Here is a 20,680-nt window from a genome sequence, read left to right on the forward strand (position 1 = left end):
AAGGAAGCAGGGAGAGCCATAAGGTCTCACGGAGCCGCAGAGTTAATGGCATGTATCATTTACATTGAGGGCATGGCATGTTTGCAAACGGGCTCACCACTGAGTGATGAAATGTACAAATGGCTCGGAGAACTCTCCAACCGGAAGGACGGGCGAATCCTGGGATGGAGGAGAAACAAGTCACCAAAAGTCACAACAATTCCTCTTCTTCCTTTATATCCACCCCCACCTCCCCCCAAGGAACAGCAGAATATATAACAGGGATTCACCAACATGTGGAAAGGAAAATAAGGCCTTGTCCAATTAAAAAGACTGTCGACACCCTCTCCCACATGTTTATGTAAAAACGCCAAATTTAAAGCCACACACATTTTACAATAGTGAGAAACATGAGAGCAAAGAGGGAGGGGAGGTGAAAAAAGGACAATGATAGCCACAGGGTAGGAAAGAAGGTACGAAAGTGTAAATGAGAAATTAATGATTATTTAAGTAACACACAAATGGTCTTGTAATTAACAAAGAGCTGTGAAATTATTCTTGTGCTGACCTCTGTTTCTTTTACTGGATTTGCTATTTATTTACACTTTCCCTTTTATTTACATTTATTTGTATATTCAACCGATCTTAACTGCCTGCCGAATCATGTGGGTCGGTTTGCTTTTGTTTTTGTTTCTGTTTTTTACTTGAATAGAAAGGCTTTTATGGGAGAAGCTTTTCTTGAAAAGGAATTTTAGCCTATTTGCCAGTCCAGGCAAACTCGTCATAGGAGAAAACCAGTGAATTAAGGACACAATGAAAACCTCCCACCTTGACCACCAAACAGAACTGGGGTGGAGGTGGGAGTCACTCAAATGAGCAGGAAACAACACAGCAACAAATGACATCCACCGGGTAACACAGGGAGCAGACCCCATTACCATTTGCAAAGGAAGGCTTTAAGAATTTAGGAGTTTTTCCAAGAATGACAGAGAGCGCCACTGTGTTTATAGTGTAACGGCTCAGGATGTAATGAAATTACACTGCAGAGTACTTTAACAGTCATCTCATTAGACCTACAGTTGGAACAAGAGAGCCACATAAAGTAGGCAGCTGCAAATGACTCCATTCCCATCTATTCTCATTTGCTATTAAAAATACCTTTCGGCGGCTTTTTTCCTCTCTGACATCCCTACACAAAGTGCCCTGCAAAGTATGATACATGCACCTATTTAAATTAACAAAGGAATGACTTATTTTAATCTCACTGTGCTTTGGAGTGCTTTGGCCATTTGGATGAGCAATATATCATTACATACAACCTTCCAGCGCTGCAGGCAAGAAACTCAGAGCATGCAGCATTTGGTGGGAGCCAAACAATTTCTCTAGCACACAACTGTGTCAAATGCATGCATGTATTCATTATTGAGAACGAGAGGAAATAGCTTTGATGTAGTGGAAAAAAGAAGATGATAAAAGCACCTCTGCAATATGCGTGTCATTATCAATGGTGGCAGATAGATACAATTGCACAGCCTCCTATGTGATTAGTAAATATACATATAATTGCTGTGGCCAATTATCAGAAAAATGAGATCGGTAATTACAAGACAGAAAATTAACTAGAACTCTTATTAAGGCTTTGTTTCCAATTCAAACAATTGGAAACTGCTGGAAAATACAATTAAATCAAAAGGAACTGAGGGGGTCAGAGCAGCCAAAACAAAAACAAAAACAAAAACAAAAACAAAAACAAAAAACAAAAAAACCAAAAACCAAAAAACAACAAACTCCAAAAACCCAAAGAGGTTAAAAGAAAAGGAATGTGAACAAAATGATTCTTAGATTTTGCATATCTGTTCTCTTTGAATTTACTCTGTTCATCCAGAGCAGGGGAAGGTTAGTGATCATAAACTTAAAATTCTCATCAGTAGAGAAAGGTTTCCAAGAAGAAAGGAAAACAAAGGAAAACGGGAGTGAAATAAAATCTTGCCAAGTTCAAAGGATTACATGCAGGCATTACACAGAGACGACATGAAAAACGGGGGGCTGATGAAACAGTCCGCTCAAAAGAAACAAGGCACGCAATAACATGACAAGTCTTCGATAAAGGTACTATAAAATGGTCACAGAAGTCCCATCGGTTTGAAGAGCAAAAATAAAACATGATATCAATTTCAGCCTGGCCTGTTTTAGGAAAGCCATATATATCACCATGCCTGCAAGACCCTACGAGGCCCAGTTCAAGAAATGACATTTCACTGTCTCAAAAACTATTAGTAAAAAAATGGTTCAAAGTCTGAGGTACAAAAACTATGGGCTCTGATCAGGCAGTTAGTCCCCTCAGTCATCATTTCGGAGATTCTTTTGAAGGCTGTGATACTGGAAGTGTCTGAGTAGTAGCTGATTTAAAATGCAATGTTTAGGAAGAGAAAAGCCTACTGCCTTAATGTGGCTGAATATTTACCAAGATGGTTAAAATTCTGGGCCGGTTTTCTACGAAGATCCTGGTATAAAATGATGTCATTGTGGACCTCATTTCAAAGTATGATATCAAGAGTAAATTAATGAATTATAGACTAGGCAACTTGATGAAGATGTCATTTTAACATGGATGAGAAACAAGACGAGGAAATGTGACATCTTTGCATGGGTAGTTAATTTTATTTAAGACCTGATATTGTAGCCTGTTAAGTTCCTCATAACATAAAACTAAGGAACACTGGGTGGTACCCATGAATAATTTATTTCACTTGTGAAAATGCCAGCCCAAGTCGACTTTACAGAACCAGAGAGAGTGGATTCTCCTCTCAGGGGTGCCTGGAAAGAATCAGTCATCAGAGATGCAGGGGGGCGGTTGGTGGGGGGGGGGTAGGAATTCTAATCTCACATGCATAATGCCAGGTATTTCTTTTCCTTTTGAAAATCCATGTCTCTTGCATACCTCAAAGGAGAATTTTCTGAGATACAGAAGACTGAATGGCAGGCGGGGGCGGGGCAGTCAGAATGCCACGACCAACATGGGGGTGGAGGGGGAGCAAAGGAGTCCTCTGAGAGCCCCACCACTCCACAAAAGCACACAGGCTGTTAACACTCCGAAGGAAAGCAAATGATAGTGTTTACCACACTGGAGGATTTTCAAGTATACTTTTCTCATATTTAAGCAAGTAAAATCAGAAGTTTCTTTAGATCAGCATGTAAAACACCTCTAAGAACCTGCCTATTTCATTATCTAATTCAAATGTGTGCGAAGGAGGGAGGGAGGCTCAGCTCAGAGTGGAGCTGTCCCAGTTTCCCTGCAGCTCCCAGGGTGGGAGAGCATCCAGTCACCGCCAGGTTAGAGGGAGACTGAGAACCATGCCAGGGGGTTCAGGATCTAGTGAAGTACTTGCTGCTACTTATCAAAAATGTCCTCTGCCAAATATGGGTTTAGGGAAGATGAACAAATACATTTCGAAAATATAAGCGCGAATTGGAGAAGCAGTTACACTAATAACTCTCAGGACTGGCTGAAACGGACTCTAAATTGTTAATAAAAGTCACTCTTTTTTAAGACCCTGGGTGCCATACTTCACCTTAAGGGCTTTTTTGGGGGGTTAGCTCTTCTGTTGAACTTCTTAGTGCAGAGGTATGGAATGAAGCAGTGGACACAACCTTAACCAGAAGCCTTAACCTGAGATTCTAGTCCCAAATCAACTTTAGAGTCCTGCTAAAGGGACACAGGCTGAATCTTGTTATCGAGCCGGCAACTGTTATATAAAAACAGCTGCCATAAACCATTTCAGTAAGCAATTCTGGTCATCAAGGAGGACAGTCTCCAAGTCTCAGAGGTTTCTGTAACTACCTGGTCAGCCCCCTTTGCTAAACAACTGGAACTCGAGCACGTGGCAGGCTAGAGAACAGCGAAGGACAACGGGAAAAAAGTTTGAGTGATGCCTTTGCCTTGTGAATAATGAACAGTTCAGGAAGGTCAACCCATTACAACTGAAACTGTTTAATTATTAATTATGCACAATCTATGAGCAAAAGGACAAGTTCAGAATGTTTAATGTATGCTAACTTCAACTGGACTCTCTCTGGGTATTTTGTTATTAGCACTTGTCAGCAAGGTACTCAGGCATAAAAAAAGGCAAGCAGCAGAAAATCTGAGTTGGTGTGTGTGTGTGTGTGTGTGTGTGTGTGTGTGTGTACCTGCACAGTCAAAGAGTGGGGGAGGGGGGAGGGAGAAGGAGGTCTCATTCCAGTCACTGCTGCTGCTAGTTCACTTGCAGACTAAGTATGTCAATAAGCACGCTTTATGACTTGAGAGCGGGCAGATAGGTTGGGTACTCGACACACAGAAAACACAGATGAGGCTTTTGGAATCACTTACTTAAAAGAGAGATCATCATTTTGAATGTAGAGTTTTTATATATTTTTTTTAACTATGATGTTTCTTGGCTTTGAAAAGATCCATGACGACATGTGTGCACACACATACGCTTGAGTACGTAGAAAACTGGTAGAATCTGAATAAACTGAGTGGATTCTATCCATGTCAATATCCCGGTTGTGGCATTGTACTGTGTTTATGAGCTGCTACCACTGGGGGAAACCGGGTGAAGGGTGAACAGGCCCTCTCCATGTTATTTCTTACAGCTGCATATGAATCTAAAATGATGTTGAAACAGAAAGTTTAGAAAGAAAAAGGTAGGGACCTATTTTTAAAAACTCTGATGAGGTCCGGATTCTTGGCAGAGCTTAGCTTTATGTAAGGGGAAAGGCTGGCCTAACTACTCAAATGGAAAGCAGTTAAGGGAACTTGGCTTAAAAAAATAACCTGAGGATTTAATTTTTCCCTTTAACTCATAATTAATATGACAATGAAACCTGACAAGGATATGGTAGTTAATTCAGACACTGATAAGGCACAGACATGAAATACTGTATAAAAACGATAGTCTGAGGCGCCTGGGTGGCTTAGTTGGTTAAGTGTCTGTCTGACTCTTGATTTCGGCTCAGGTCATGATCTCATGGTCCTGCGATCGAGCCCCATGTTGGACTCTGCTGAATGTGGAGTGTGCTTAAGATTCACCCAGTCTCAGGGCGCCTGGGTGGCTCAGTCGGTTAAGCGTCCAACTTCAGCTCAGGTCACGATCTCGCGGTCCGTGAGTTCGAGCCCCGCGTCGGGCTCTGGGCTGATGGCTCAGAGCCTGGAGCCTGCTTCCGATTCTGTGTCTCCCTCTCTCTCTGCCCCACCCCCATTCATGCTCTGTCTCTGTCTGTCTCAAAAATAAATAAATGTTAAAAAAAAATTATTTAAAAAAGATTCACCCAGTCTCTCTCTCTCTCTTTCTCCCTCTGCCCCTCCCCCACTTGACATGCACGCACTCTCTCTCTGAAAAAAAAAATGATAGTCATTCATTACTTATTTATTGGTTCATTCAGTCAATAGTTTTCTTGACCACCTACCATGTGAAAGGCTCTGAGCCTGGCATTGTAGGATGTCTGATATTTAATCCATAACCTTAAAGAACTGGTATATTATTCAGGGGGATAAGGTGTGCACCCCTAATGAACAGCCCTGCAGGATGGAGGAAATGGCCAAGTAAGGGCTTGGCATTTGTTTTAATCTGTGTCCTGTTCCCTTCTCTTTGTGCAAAACAGACATTCCTTCAAACCAAGATTTTATACTTACTGGCAGTAAGAGAAGGAAGACGGAAGGGCAACTTCTCAAAATATCAAGGTGTTGGCCAACTGGTGAATTCTATGATCAGTTGGGATGTGGTTAGATTAACCTGGCAAGTTAAACAGAATATGGCAAGCCTTCCAACATTTTTAAGAGCCCATTTCTAGACCTCAAGTCATCAAGCCAGTAGGTAGTTAACAGCATGTGGAGTCTGATCAGTAGTGAGTTATGCACTAATACTTAAAAAATAAATTTTCTTATTGAAGCCTGATGTTCCTTTGGCTTGGCCCAAAGATTTCTGTTCCTACACACTGGGACTCACACTAATTGCCATGGCTCTCTTAGACTGCTCCACTTTTGTCCACAGTGTTGGGGTCAAAGGCTGTTTGTAATTCCAGTGGCTTCACGTCAGGCAGAACAGAATTTTGCCTTGTTAGACCCCAAATTGGTTTTTGAGACTCCGCTGTTTACTGCCTTAAAATAGCATTTTCACGAGACACCTGCAGGATCCATAGGATAAATCTCTTCTGGACTGAAGAGGAAACCTGGTTTGTTTGAAAACAAGAGAAAAAAAAAAGACACAAAAAAAGCACCCTCACCTTTAAAGATCTCCACAGAAGCTTATCTACAAACCAAAAAATCTATGTGCCCAAAGTATAACCCAATGGTAGATTTTGGGAAATTAGCTCAGTTTTAGTATTTTGAAGGTCCTCAGTGTTTGCATCTGTAAGTTGCTGCTACAACAGACTGTGGCAGGGGTGGGGATAGGCGGGGAGAAGACAGTCACATCTTGTCAGAGAGAGAAAGGTGGGAAATAGATGGATAGGTGCTCCTGGTCAGTCAGAGAATGAGGCAGCCCAGTTTAAGATATGAGTGAACCGTAATTACACACTGGAGTTTACAAAGTCAGTCAATGCTTATAAACAGCACTCAGTTTACTTAAAAACATGGCCACTCTGTGAGGAAACAATCGGTATTTTGCCATTATGTGTATTTTTGATTTCACAATGCAGGCACAACCAACCTAATCTTTGGGGTGTTACGAGGGACAGCGGCTGCGAATGGGGCTTTGAATTTAGGAAGGCTTGCAGATGGACATCATCAGAAAAGAGTGTCTGTGACCCTCCTCAGCTGGAGACCAGAAAGCCCTCCTTTTACTCCCCACTCCACATCAAGCCTTGAGCAGAGAAAGTGAAAGATGACTCAATTTCCACACCGGGTCACCCCATGCTCTGGGTTGCCAGATGTGACAAATTACACGTGTGGGCATTTTGGTGTGAAGTTCTGTCCACTGGGTCTGGGCTGACAGTAGCAGCTCATTTAACTTGTCTCAGAAGGACCTGGCACCAGGGGCAAAAGGCCTGAATTTCTGCTACTGAAACGTCCACCTGACCTATAAGCCCTTAAAGCAAGGGAGACCCAGCTGTTAGCCAAGGAAACATCACAACCTGATGGCTTATAAAAACCACAAAATAGAAATGAATAGGTCTAAAGGAATCTGTCTGTAGGTAACTGAACTTTGAGATCATAAAGATTTTCCCTATTTTTTTTTCTCGTAAACATGTTCCAGAAGTTATCAAGGTAAAAAGAGAAGAGGAAAACACGTCGTCATTAATATCAAAAGTAACCCATCATTTACTCTACAATTTTTGTCACGTAAAAGATTTATATTTACCTAGAGATTTTCTAAACCTATGGCAGAGATCTTGATGTTTTATAAAATTCCTTGAAAATAGTAGAGAACTGGAAAATGGATTAATCTTTTAAACCATATTTACAGTTGCTTTCTCTCCAAAGCTAATAAACACTGTTTTTTCTCTTTTTATTTTAGGTCACTTGTTGGTCATAGGCTATAGTGCACAGTAATATTTACAGGTGTCTGTATGAATAGCACACCCACGCACTTACACACATACTTGCACACTAACATCCACATATACCTCCCTTTTCCATGGCGTAGGCAGAACAGCAAAAAACATGCTTGTCTCATACCAAAGGGATTTCATTTACAAAAGTAAAACCCGTTACTGTCCTCTCTGTCTGTAGCCTCCCAATGCATTTCTATTGCTTTTCCATAAAACACTACTGCAAATAATCAAGCATGACCATTGACATCCACAAGATTGAGTTTTAGGAACCATTAAATGAGCTCACCCTCGTGGGAAGCTTCCTGCTCAGGCTGGTCTAAAGGTAATTATTCAGCAATTCCTACCTGTGGTTTTACCTTGTCCCTATATAGTGTTTGAATTTCATATGCTGGTAAGGTCAATTTTTTTTCCTCAGGAAAAGTCCAGCTACACATGTTTGATCCCGGACTTAAATTATAATGTTAATATACACACTTCACCAGGTTCTATGTACAGAAGTGCCGATTAAAAGAAATCTTAGATTACAGGTAGATCATCAACTATATTAAACAAAAGCAAAAGAGGAAAATCTACGGGAGAATAATAACGCTTAACAGATTCCGAAATGAAAGGAATTATTCCTCTTTTCATAGGTAAGGGGTTGGCACGGAGACACCTGAACTACATCCACACACCGTTCAAGGGCAAGAACCTGGCAGGTCCGTGTCCTGAAAAATCAACAAGCCATAACACCATCAAGTCAGACTCCGAGAACTCACTGAAATCCAAAGACCACATCGTCACACTGTATGTCCTCCTGATGTTCACTCGACTGTTAGAATAATCACCGCCATTTGCCACCTGTGCTGCAAGCTACGGATAAGGGGGAAGCCGAACTTCCAGGGGCTCCATGGAGGAGGAGTGCTGGTGGTAGCTGCTCACACATTTTGATAAACAAATTCAAAGTCTGTGTGAGCTGTGACTCAAAGGCCGAAAACTATATGCGAAATTGTGCTGTACCTGGTTCCAAACAATAAACTCGGGGAGAAGGGAATTTAAAGCTTGGTAAAGAAGATAGCACGTCGGTTTAAAATTAGTCAATATGAGAGGAACAAAGACAGGGAGAGAGGGAGACAGGGAGGGAAGAAGGGGGAGGAAGTGAAAAAAAAATAGAACTACATACTGTGAAATGAACAAGTTCAGTTAGAATGTTCATCAGGATTTGGAAAATCATAATGCCATCTGCTACTCTGGACCTCAGAACATCAGGGATCTTGGGGGCCCAGACGCTTCCATTTCCAGGAGGAAGGAAGGAACTTATACTCCCTGGAACGCTGCCTCCATTCTGGAATGGAGGCAACACCCCAGCCGATCGGTTTGGAATCTCTTTTGAGAACATTTGCACTGTTCACATACGCGTTTTCCCTGGTTTAGGGAAAATGAACGGCAGGCAAAATGATTACATCAACTCGGCAGTGAGGCGGAGCAGTGCCCCAGCCTGAGCTGCTGGGTAACTGACCCTGGCATCCAACTTGGGCTCAGGGTGTGTAGGTCCCATCATGGTGGATTAAATGAGCATTGTCCTACGGCTGGATAAGACTTCACAATAGAGCAACACATGTTAAATGACAGCAGCCAAAACTGGCCCCACCAGGCAACTGCCCATTCACAGAACGCTATTCATACGCCTCCACCACCAAGAAATTAATTCATTAATAATACATCAGGCTTCATGGACAATTCAAAGAAAACAACACAAGGCTACTTGTTCAATGACTGCCTAAAGATGCAGAATTTTTCCTGGTTAAAAACAAACAAACAAAACCCAAATCTAATTGACTTACTAAAATCTAAATCATAGGGACGTTTATGCTAATATTTCAGTTAGTGAAAAAGAAGAAATGGTGAAAGTCTATCCACTGAATTCACTCAGTGCCACTAGGAAATAATAAAAAAAATAGCAGATTTTTTTCAGCAGTAGCTAATAAAATCTGAATTTGTATAACTGTGTCTTTGGAAATTATTTTTTTCCATTTAGGTGACTTTGTACATCCTTCAGACTATCAAGGAAAAATTTTGCTTTTAACTTGTTTCTTCTGTTACATTTTTTAAACTCACTTCTTTCTCCTCCCTCCCGACAACTCATAAATATGAATTAAATATAATTATAAATGAACAGAACATTAACTTTTGGATTACTGCTGTGTTTTGGTAGAATGTTAATGTCATTTCTAAAGAAACAGTTATTACCAATAGAAAAAGTAATTACTAAAGGAATCATGGCCTTAATGCTAACCTATTTTCAATCTTCAAACCAGCCAAACTGCATTAATTTAAGCATACTGGACTTTTCAAAGGAGGTATTAGATTTCTAAAGGCTGCCTTACATAAAAGAGGAGTGTCAGTTTTCAGGGCCCCAATTATATATTCCCAACTCTATGGGATACAGGTCTAGTTAGCAATATCGCTGGAGGACAAGACTATTGTGTATCCCCTTGTATTAACTTACCAAGTTTCTAATGCCTCAGTCACTAATTCATACAGGTTATAAACATCACGGAATTGCATATCAACACCCATTTACTGGAGTGGTCAGAGTGTTAGCTATGTGGGAAGAAGCTCAGGGCCTGCATAGGACGTCAGAAAGCTCAGGCCAGCAATTCTTGTCTCACTGTAAACCACATGCAGCTACATATTGTAAAAGGAACAGGCCAGCCTTTGGAGGCTGGGAGCTGAGGGGATGAGGATTCCTTTTACTTTTTACTAACTTCAGAAGCCAGAATGCTGGCAAAGTCCCCTAGGCAAAAAAGTGAATGCATATTATTTCCTCTGGGGTTGGTTAATACCACTTTTTGAATTCCAGGGAGATTTTCTCAGGCAACCATTTTCACCCCAACCCTCTGCCCCCAGAGAGCACCTGCTGTGTTCATAGCCCAGCAGCTCCTCAGTTAACCAGCCCTCAGTAACCTGTCAGGGAATGAGTGATTCTCCATGAATGAATCTTTTTAAGACAACCGGAGGGTTTAGGAGTTAAACCTTTGGTATATATAAATCTTTCTAAAAGGAGTCAAGCTCCTTCCTGCCGATTTAAACAGATATGCAGAATAGAATTCAATTCTTTCTTAAAGACCTGGAGTCATTCTTATAGACAGCGAAACCGAACTGTGTTGCAATAGATCTATGCCCTTGGGGCATGTCTGCAATGTTTCTAAGTTGTTTTTTCTATAGCTTTTAAAATAATCTCTCTTTGTGATGTCAGAATGTTCAGCTGCCACTTTTTCCTTCTGGCAAGGTCAGTTATAGTGTAGTAAGTGGAAAGAGCCATATCCTTTGACTGTCACTCAGTTTCCTCATCTGTAAAATGGAGTGTTATGGGAAAGCAACATGTTTCCCTGGGGAAACATTCTGTAAACCATAGAGGTTAAGGCTAGACTTTAGAATTTTGATAAAGGACCACATATATTAGTTAAGTGCCTTCTCATCATATACTCTCTTAGTTTTTGGACTAGTTCTTCTGAAGTCTTGAAAAGACAGGTAGTAAGTTCTTATAATTATGTATATATTTCATTCAACAAATATTCATAAGTGACCCCTGTACTTTAGGTGCAGCAGAATAAAGCTAGAAATGAAAAGCCTAGGTACTTAGAGTCTAGTTGATAAAACTACTTATAATTGGGTCTAGAACAGGAATTAATAGCATCTTGAATGAGGCACATGGTGCCATCTTATGAACAGAATGCTAATCGTCTTCTTCCCGTGAACATGTCTTTCTCTCTGTGGGACTCATGCGTGTGAGGGACTAGCTGCCCAAGCTGCATGCTTCATCCCTGACCCCACCTCTCCACTCTCCCCTACATCCAATTACTTGCCAAAGTCTGTTTATTCTATCTCCTAAATGCTCTTCAAACATGCTAAGGCTAATGAAAGACCTCATAATCTCTGATCAGAACTACAGCTTCCTAAGGGCCTTTCCCAAACCACCTTCCACAACCCTGTCGGTGATTTTTCTGAAACACAAATTTGGTTCCACTAATCCAGTTTAAAGCTTTTGGTATGCGCCACCCCCGAAAATGCCTTTAGGCACAGTGTAAAGATCCTTTGAAATGTGGCCCTTGTCTCATCTGTTAAAACTCTGCCAAGCACTGCAGCCATGATGAACTCCTGGTGGGGGCTTCAGGTATCTCTGAGCCTAACTCCCCCTTGCTCTTTGGGGTCCCATTCTCTGTAGAGACCTCTGGTACGTTATCATCCTCTCTATCATCAGCCCTCTTGTCTGTGTTTCCCAGCACCTTGTCCACACTTTTTAGCATAGAAGTTCTATAGCTGCAAACATCATTAAAAACCTTGTCGTAAATACCCATTTATGTGTGGTTAAAAAAAGAGCCAGTGTGCTCCTGAGAGCTCAGGCCATCAAGTCTCCCATGACTTACACTACCGGCACTTTAAAGCGATCTATTTAGATATGACTGTTAGTGGTCTGCTTCCCTGACTAGAGTAGAAAAATTTTAATGGTAGCAACTGCATCCCTAACCCCAATACCTAGCTCTGGTATTAATACAGGTTTACGGAATGACTGTTCGGGATACAATCAATGGTTTTCATACTATAATTAATGGAACTCCAAGAACTTTTATGTGGGTGCCAAGGGTGGGTACAGATAGGGTGGAGATTTAAGCCTGCCCACCTTCTGATCAAACCAGAATGGTTTCAAGTTCCAAAAAAATAAATTTAAAACTTCCGTGTGTCACAGAACACCAAGAAAGTGAAAAGAAAATCCACAAAATGGGAGAAAACATTTAGACTCTCATATCTAGAATATATAAAGAACGGTTACAACTCAATAATAAGACAAATAACCCAATTTAAAAACGGACAATGGAATTGAAATGACCTTTCTCCAAAGAAGTTATTCAAATGGCCAATAAACATATGAAAATATTCCCAGCATCATCAATTACAAGGGAAACACAAATCAGAACCATAAGAGAGGCTACTTCACATCTACCAGGAAGACTATAATTAAAAACAAAAACAAAAGCAAAAACAAAAAACAGAAAACAGCAAGTGCTGGCAAGAATGTAGGGAAATTTGAGCCGTCATAAATTGCTGGTGGGAATATAACATAGGGCAGCTGTTGTGAAATATAGTTTGGAAGTTCACCAAAAATTTAAATAGAATTTTCATATGATCCAGCAATTCCACTTCTAGGTATATATCTAAGAGAGTTGAAAACATATGTCCACATAAAAACTTGCACACAGATGTTCATAACATCGTTATTCATGATAGCCAAACAGCAGAAACAGCCCAAATGTTCAATTGATAAATAAACGGTATGTGGTATACCCATACAACGGGATATTATTCAGCCATAAATAGGAATGAATTACTGATAAATGCCACAGCATGGAAGCACCTTGAAAACATCATGTTAAATGAAAGAAACCAAACATACAAAAACCAGATATTATACGGCCCAATTTACATGAAATGTCCACAATAGGGAAATCCACAGGGACAGAAAATAGATTAATTAGTGGTTGCCACAGATTGGAGGGGACGGAGGAATTATGAGTGACTGCTAACAGGTACTAGGTTTCTTTGTGGAGTGACGGAAATGTTCTGGGACTGAGTTGTATACTTTAAAAGGGTGAATTTTGTTAAGTAATTTATTATTTCAATAAAAAGATTTTCAAAGAAAAAAATAAGAAATGAGTTTCTCTATGATGGCCTCTGTACTTAGCTGCTGTGTTATAGATCAGAGGCCCTTCTCTGCTGGATAGGATGGACCTCAGTAGTTTTGTGTAGGAAAACTCTGCCAGAAAAAAAAAAAGTATGTATATATATATATATATATATATATATATATATATATATATATATATATAATTTACTCCAAGGAGCATTTACTGAGCTCCTGCTTGGGCCATTCTCTCTACCAGGTGTTGGGATAAATTCCTGGGCTGGATGACTTCATGATCTAGTAGAAGACAAACTCATGAACTAAATTTGATTCCGTATGATAAAAACTGTAACAAAGCTTTTGTAACCAATGCTATGCTGAATTCCACCTAGCATTGGGCAGGAGTGTGGCAGGATGAAGAGGTAGGAAGGTAACAGGGACAGCTTCAAAGAGGAGACGACATGTGAGCTGGGCTTTGGAGGATGCTTAGGCATGGGCAAGGTGAAGAGGCTGAAGAGGTCATTCCAAGCAGGGGGAGGGGCACCAGCACAGGTGTGAAAGTGTGCAGCAAGTCTGAAGACCACTGACTGACCTAAAGTGAGGCTGAAATAAATACGGGTGAGAGACTCAAATGCCTTGCTAAGAAGTTGAGATACTATCTAATGGATAGGGTGATCCCCGGAAGGTTTGAGAGGTTGAGACCTGTATTTTTAAAAATACAGATACACTGTGGAGGTCGAGCAGTAGGAGAAACAAGGCAGAGAGAAAAACTTAGAAGCTTTTTTTTTTTAATTTTTTTTTCAACGTTTATTTATTTTTGGGACAGAGAGAGACAGAGCATGAACGGGGGAGGGGGAGAGAGAGCGCGGGAGACACAGAATCGGAAACAGGCTCCAGGCTCCGAGCCATCAGCCCAGAGCCTGACGCGGGGCTCGAACTCACAGACCGCAAGATCGTGACCTGGCTGAAGTCGGACGCTTAACCGACTGCGCCACCCAGGCGCCCCCTTAGAAGCTTTTTAATAATGTGCTTTCAACGTAGACTCTTCCCTCTTTTCCTCCCCCTTTCCCGGTCCTCAATCTTCTCATCCCCGTCTTCACACGTCACCCTCTGCTAGAACAGAGATGTTAGCTGCCTCTTGGTTCTCCTGGTTCATGTCGAAGCGTCTAGCCGCGTGATTAACCTCCACCCTCTTCTGCCAGGCGGGCACCGCCATCAAACACTGCTTTCTTCCAGCATGGGACATGTTTGCTGGCATTTCTAGAAAATGTCAGAGGAGCTGCGTCCATGTGAAGAGTTCTTGTGAGTTCAGGTGTCTGGTGAGGTGGACGACTGTCCCCATTCATAAGGGCTCTTTTTAATGCCACTGTAATGATGTGCATATGCCCATCAGGCAGCTAATAGTGGAGGCTTTCGTATGTCTTCATTAAAATTTATGGTTAGAGTCATAAGGACTCAATGAAGGTACAGACTTCTTATAAAGGGAGGCTTGTAATGATGGGTTATTAGCTATGATGATGATGATGGTGGTGGTGGCGGTGATGCCAAGAGAGTCTGTTCCCATCCTAAGCTTTACTTTATTCATTGTCAAGGACCCCAGGCCAGGCCCTACAGCAACACCCCCCACCCCACCCACTTCCTTCAGTTTTTGTCTATCACTCAGCTGGCCACTTTCATTCCATCTTCCTTCCCTCGTCTCCACTGTGGCCTTCCTGTCAAGCCCCCTTTCCCGGCCACAAGACCTCATAGGGAAAGCCATCACCTCCCCCACTTCTGGCCCTGAGGCACAAAAGACCCGTGGTTGGCCTGGAACCCTGGTGTGATCGCAGTGATTCCACTTTCGATGCCACCTTTTGACACACAAACATTATACATTTTGATGAAGAACCATGTTTTTTCCCTCACTTATGCTCTTGGGTGTCACATCCATGTTGCCTTTTAGGAGTTTCATGGTTTTAGTGCTTACATTTGGGTCTTTCACCTCTTTTGAATTAATTTTTGTATATGATATCAGTAGGGGTCCAAATTCATGCTTTTGCATGTGGACATCCAACTGTCCCAGCATCGTTCGTCAAAAAAAGATTCTTTCACCACTGAATGGTCTTGGCGTCTTCGCTGGAAAACAACTGAGCATGGATATGTGGGTTTATCTCTGGATTCTCCATTCTATTCCATATGCCTGCCCTTATGCCAACACCATACCATCTTGAGTACAGTAATTTTGGAGTTATGAAATCAGGAAGTATGAATCCTCCAACTTTCTCTCTTTTTTTTTTTCCAAGATTGTTTTGGCTATTCCGAGTTCCTTGCATTTCCCTATGCATTTTGGGATCAGCTCATCCATTTCTGCAAGAGCCCACTGGGATTGTGACAGACACTGCACTGAATCTGTAGATCAATTTGGGGAGTACTGCCATGTTAACAATATTAAGTCTTCCATTCCCTGCACATGGGTGTCTTCCCATGTATTTAGGTCTTAAATTTCTTTCAATAATGTTTTGTGGTTTTCCAAGTCTTTTATTATTTTTGATTCGTCGGATGATAATGTTTATCTATTTTTGAGAGCATGAGCAGAGAAGGGGCAGAGAGAGAGGGAGACCCAGAATCTGAAGCAGGCTCCAGACTCCGAGCTGTCAGCACAGAGCATGACGTGGGGCTCAAACCCACAAACCACGAGATCATGACCCAAGCCCAAGTTGGATGTCCAACCAACTGAGCCACCCAGGCGCCCCCTTTTTAAAATTTATTATTTTTTAAATGTTTATCTATTTTTGAGAGAGTAACTTGAATTGTTTTCATTTCATTTTTGGATAGTTCATTTTGGATTACATGTGTATAGAAATACAATTGATTTTTGTGTGTTCTTGTATCCTACAACCCTGCTGAACTCATTTATCAACTGCCTTTTTGTGTGTATTTTCTAGTGTTTTCCATACAAAATATCATGTCATCTATTAAATATAGTTTTACATCTTCCTCTTCAACCTGGATGCCTTTTCTTTTTCTTTAAAAACATTTTTTTAACGTTTATTTATTTTTGAGACAGAGAGAGACAGAGCATGAATGGGAGAGGGTCAGAGAGAGAGGGAGACACAGAATCCGAAACAGGCTCCAGGCTCTGAACAGTCAGCACAGAGCCTGACACGGGGCTTGAACTCACGGACCGCGAGATCATGACCTGAGCTGAAGTTGGACGCTTAACCGACTGAGCCACCCAGGTGCCCCACCTTTTCTTTTTCTTGACTAATTTTCCTGGGTAGAATCTCTAGAACAAAGTTGAACAGAAGTGGTGAGAGTGAACATCCTGGTCTTTTCCTGATCTTAGGGTGGGAAGCTTTCAGCCTTTTACCATGAAATAAGATGTTAGCTGTGGGGCATTAGATGTTCTTTATCAGGCTGTTGAAGTCCCCTTCTCTTTCAACTTCGTTGTGTGTGTGTGTGTGTGTGTGTGTGTGTGTGCGCGTGCGTGTGTTTTATCAAGAAAGGGTGGTGGATTTTTGTTAAATGCTTTTTCTGTATCTGCTGAGATGATCATGGGATTTTCGTTCTTTATTCTACTAATCTAGTATATTATATTGACTGATTTTCATTGGGCCAACCTTGTATTTTGAGGATAAATCCCACTTGGTCATGATGTATCATTTCTTTTATATGCTGCTGGATTCAGTTTACTGGTATTTTCTTGCGCATTTTTGCATTTATATTGATAAGTTTTCTTGTGAAGTCTGTTTGGCTTTGATATCAGGATACTACTGGTATCATAGAAGAATATAGGGAGTGTTCTCTTCTATTTTTTGGAGAGTTTGAGAAGGACTGGTGTTAAGTCTTCTTTAAACATTTGTTACAATTCATGACAAACTCATGAAACCATATGGTCCTGGGCCTTCCTTTGTGGGGAGTTTTAAAAAAATCTTATTTACTGTTATAATTCTATTCAGATTCTGTATTTCTTGAGTCAGTATTGGCAGTTTGTGTTTTTCTAGGAATTTGTCCATTTCATTTAGGTTATCCAATTTGCTGGCATATGATTGTTCATGTCATTTTATTTTTTTATATGAGATAGAGAAAGAGAGAAAGAGAGAGAGAGAAGAGAGAGGAAGGGAAGGGGGGGAGAACACAAACAAATGGGGAGAAGGGGCAGAGAGACAGAGAATCTTAAGCAGGCTCTACACTCAGCGTAGAGTCCAATGCAGGGCTTGATCTCATGGCCCTGGGATTATGACCTGAGCTGAAATTAAGAGTCAGACATTCAACTGACTGAGCCACCCAGGTGCCCCCTTTTCATTTTCTTACAGACCTTTTTAATTCTGTAAGGTTGGTAGTAAGGAGCCTCCTTACATTCTCGATTTAGACATTTGAGTCTTTCTTTCTCTCTCTCTCTCTGTCTCTCTCTTCGGTCAGTCTAGCTAAAAGTTTGTCAATTTATCTTTGCAAAGAAGCAACTTCTGGTTTCATTGATTTTCTCTATTTTTTATTATCTATTTTGTTTATTTTCACTCTAATTTTATTTCCTTCCTCTTGCTTGCTTTGTGTGTAGTTTGCTCTTCTTTTTCTAGTTTCTTACAGTACAAGGTTAAGTTATTGATTTGAGATCTTTCTTCCTTTCTAGTACAGGCATTGATAGCTAAAAATTTCCCTCCAAACACTGCAGACCCATCCAGATGTTCTACGTAGAGTGCTATGCCATGTCATTCCTAAGACCAAATCCTTTTTCCTTTCTATTCACATTAGGGAAGAACAATTGGTTTATCTCAGAATTATTCAGCTAGCACCTTCAACAATCAAGCCTACTGTTTGTCTTCATACCTGGTCCAATTATAGCCCAGTAATGAACACTGAAAGTCTGTGCTTCTATTTCAGAATACAAATTGTGGAATTTCACAAATCTTGTAGTTCTTAATTTTTTTTTACTTGAATATAGTTGACACACACAATGTTATGTTAGTTTCAGGTGTACAACACGGTGATCTGACAACTCTCTCTGTTATGCTGTGTTCACCATAAGCGTGGCTAGCATCTGTCACCATACAATGCAATCACCATCACAGAGATATATATTCATAGGGAATATATTCCCTATGCCATAGCTTCCATTTCTGACACTTATTCATTCCATATCTGGAGGCCTGTACCTCCCACTGCTCTTCACCCATTTTGCCTGCTCCCCCCTCAACCTCTGGCAACCAGTTTGTTCTCTGTATTGATGAGTCTGTCTCTGCTTTTCTTTGTTTTTGTTTTTTTTAGATTCCATATATAAGTGAAACCATATAGTATTTGTCTTTCTTTGCCTGACTTATTTCACTTAGCATGACACCCTCTAGGTCCATCCATGATGTCACAAATGGCAAGATCTCATTCTTTTTTATGGCTGAGTAATATTCCATTGTGTGTGTGTGTGTGTGTGTGTGTGTGTGTGTGTGTGTACACACATCTTCTTTACCTATTTATCTATCAGTGGGCACTTGGGTTCTTCCATATCTTTGCTATAATAAATAATGCTGCAATGAACATAGAGGCGCACATATCTTTTCAAATTAGTGTTTCTGTTTTCTTTGGAAAAATACCCAGTAGTGGAACTAGTGGATCGTATTGTATTTCTCTTTTTAAATTTCTGAGGAACCTCCATACTGTTTTCGACAGTGGCTGCACCAAGTTACATTCCCACCAACAGTGCACGAGGGCTCCTTTTTCTCCACATCCTCGCCAACACTTGTTATTTCTAGTCTTTTTGATTCCAGCCATTCTGACAGGTGTGAGGTGAAAACTCATTGTGGTTTTGGTTTGTATTTCCCTGACGATTAGTGATGTTGAGCATCTTTTCGTGTGTCTGTTGGCCTTGCAGTTCTAAAAAAATCAATATTTTAAGGTAGAAGATATTTCTGACTGGGTATAAAGATGACTTAAAAGAATTCACTTTTTACTAGTAAAGTAAATAAACAGAAGTCTAAATTAGGGATTTGCTAATTGTCTTCCTGAGTACCTACAGATGTTAGGTAGAAATTTATTTTTAGTTGTAATATGTTTGAAACATATATATACTGAAAGTAATAATCCATTTTTCTGGTTGTCATATTTTAGACAGCCTGAACATTCTGAAACACATATGTGAACTTAAAAATGATTCACGAAAAGGATTTCTGCCTAACATTTACTTTTCTCTTTTCTTGACCTGGGAAGCTCCTACTCATTCTTTTTAAGACCTAGCTTAAATGCCACCTACCCTGGGGAGGGCCTCTCCTTATCACCCCCAGGACAAACTCTCCTGTCTCTGGGTTCTACAGACGCACCCTACACTGAGCCATACTATTCATTTCTGTGTCCATATCTTTTTCATGTCTGTGAATTACTTAGGGGCAGGCTGCAGGCTCAAGGGTGACGTCCTTGCCTCCATCTTTGCAGTTCCCAGCACCTGAATCCACTGATGGCCTCCACTAGTGGGCTCCAGCCAGCCTGGGATTTGGTGACCCAGAAATCATTGCTGTATTCATACCTGCCGCATCACCATTGTGGCCAGTCCTTTGTTGCCAGCCAAGCTAGAACCCTAGGCACCAGGGAGAGTGTTGGATGGATAAGTAGCTTCCTGAGTCCCAGCACCTCGTATTGGCTCTGGACGCGGGACTGTGCTTCTGCCTTTCTACCGTGACTTACACAGCTAGTCTACAGCTGGCCTGGAAGCCCTGTGCTCTCTAGGCTTGGAGGCTGTCCCCACCATGGTCTGCTCAACTTGGGCTATCAAACAGCAGGAACTTTTGATAACTATTTGCTGAATGAATGCACGCGAGCCCACCCATTTTACTTCATTAAAGAGAGGCACAAGCCTCTATCTTCCTTCTCAGATGAGCTCTGACCTTACACATACCACTTGGGTTTCTGACTTCATTGGCACCTGCTAGTTTTACTAGGGTCACTATCAGGAATGCAAAGACTGAAGACAGATGGTTAGATCACGGGGGCAGCAGGTGGTCACTGTCGAGAATGAAGAGTGACCAAAGAAAGCAGGGATGATCACGAGACAGAGCACAGGAGAGTACCAAGCAGAGCAGCACAGCCATGTAGGGCTATTTAGCCTGGGAATAAACGGCTCTACACACCTCAAGAGGCCCAGACATATTATTGAGTGCCAAGGCCAAACACAGGCAAAAGGGTTGGTAAAATTCAGTGGAAGAATAAGGTAAGCCCCACACAATTTTATAACCCCAGAGGGCATCAATACATCAAAGTTTAGCTCAGTATCATGTTCAAAACAAGGACCTGAGTCATCAAGAAAAGGTTAAATGATATTCATTACACACTGTCAACAGGCTGCCAAGAGCAAATACATTTTAGAAACACTTCTTTCTAAAAATGAAAATTTCTCATTGATGTCAGAGCTTCAAGTGGTAAATCTCAGTTATCTGGACAATAGGGGCCATCTTATTCCCCAAAGATATCGGATGGCTAAGGCACCGTGGCATACGCAGAGACACTTATCACTTAACAATTAATCAAGCACTTCACACCACAGGT

At 41.2% G+C, this 20,680-nt stretch overlaps 1 protein-coding gene across 7 annotated transcripts in view; it reads right to left on the reverse strand.

Moving 5' to 3' along the window:
- Window positions 1-20,680, reverse strand: part of MAP2K5 (mitogen-activated protein kinase kinase 5) — a 277,702-nt gene that overhangs the window by 40,453 nt on the left and 216,569 nt on the right. For 3 of the 7 annotated variants that reach the window (XM_045060701.1, XM_003987011.6, XM_003987010.6), the window contains one exon: window positions 98-159. The exons of the other annotated variants lie outside the window; for them this stretch is intronic. In XM_045060701.1, the coding sequence (XP_044916636.1) occupies window positions 98-159 (62 nt within the window). The remainder of the gene's footprint in view (window positions 1-97; window positions 160-20,680) is intronic. 7 annotated transcript variants of the gene reach the window in all.

The sequence above is a fragment of the Felis catus genome, chromosome B3 (genome assembly GCF_018350175.1).
Source record: "Felis catus isolate Fca126 chromosome B3, F.catus_Fca126_mat1.0, whole genome shotgun sequence".
Lineage (NCBI taxonomy): Eukaryota > Metazoa > Chordata > Mammalia > Carnivora > Felidae > Felis > Felis catus.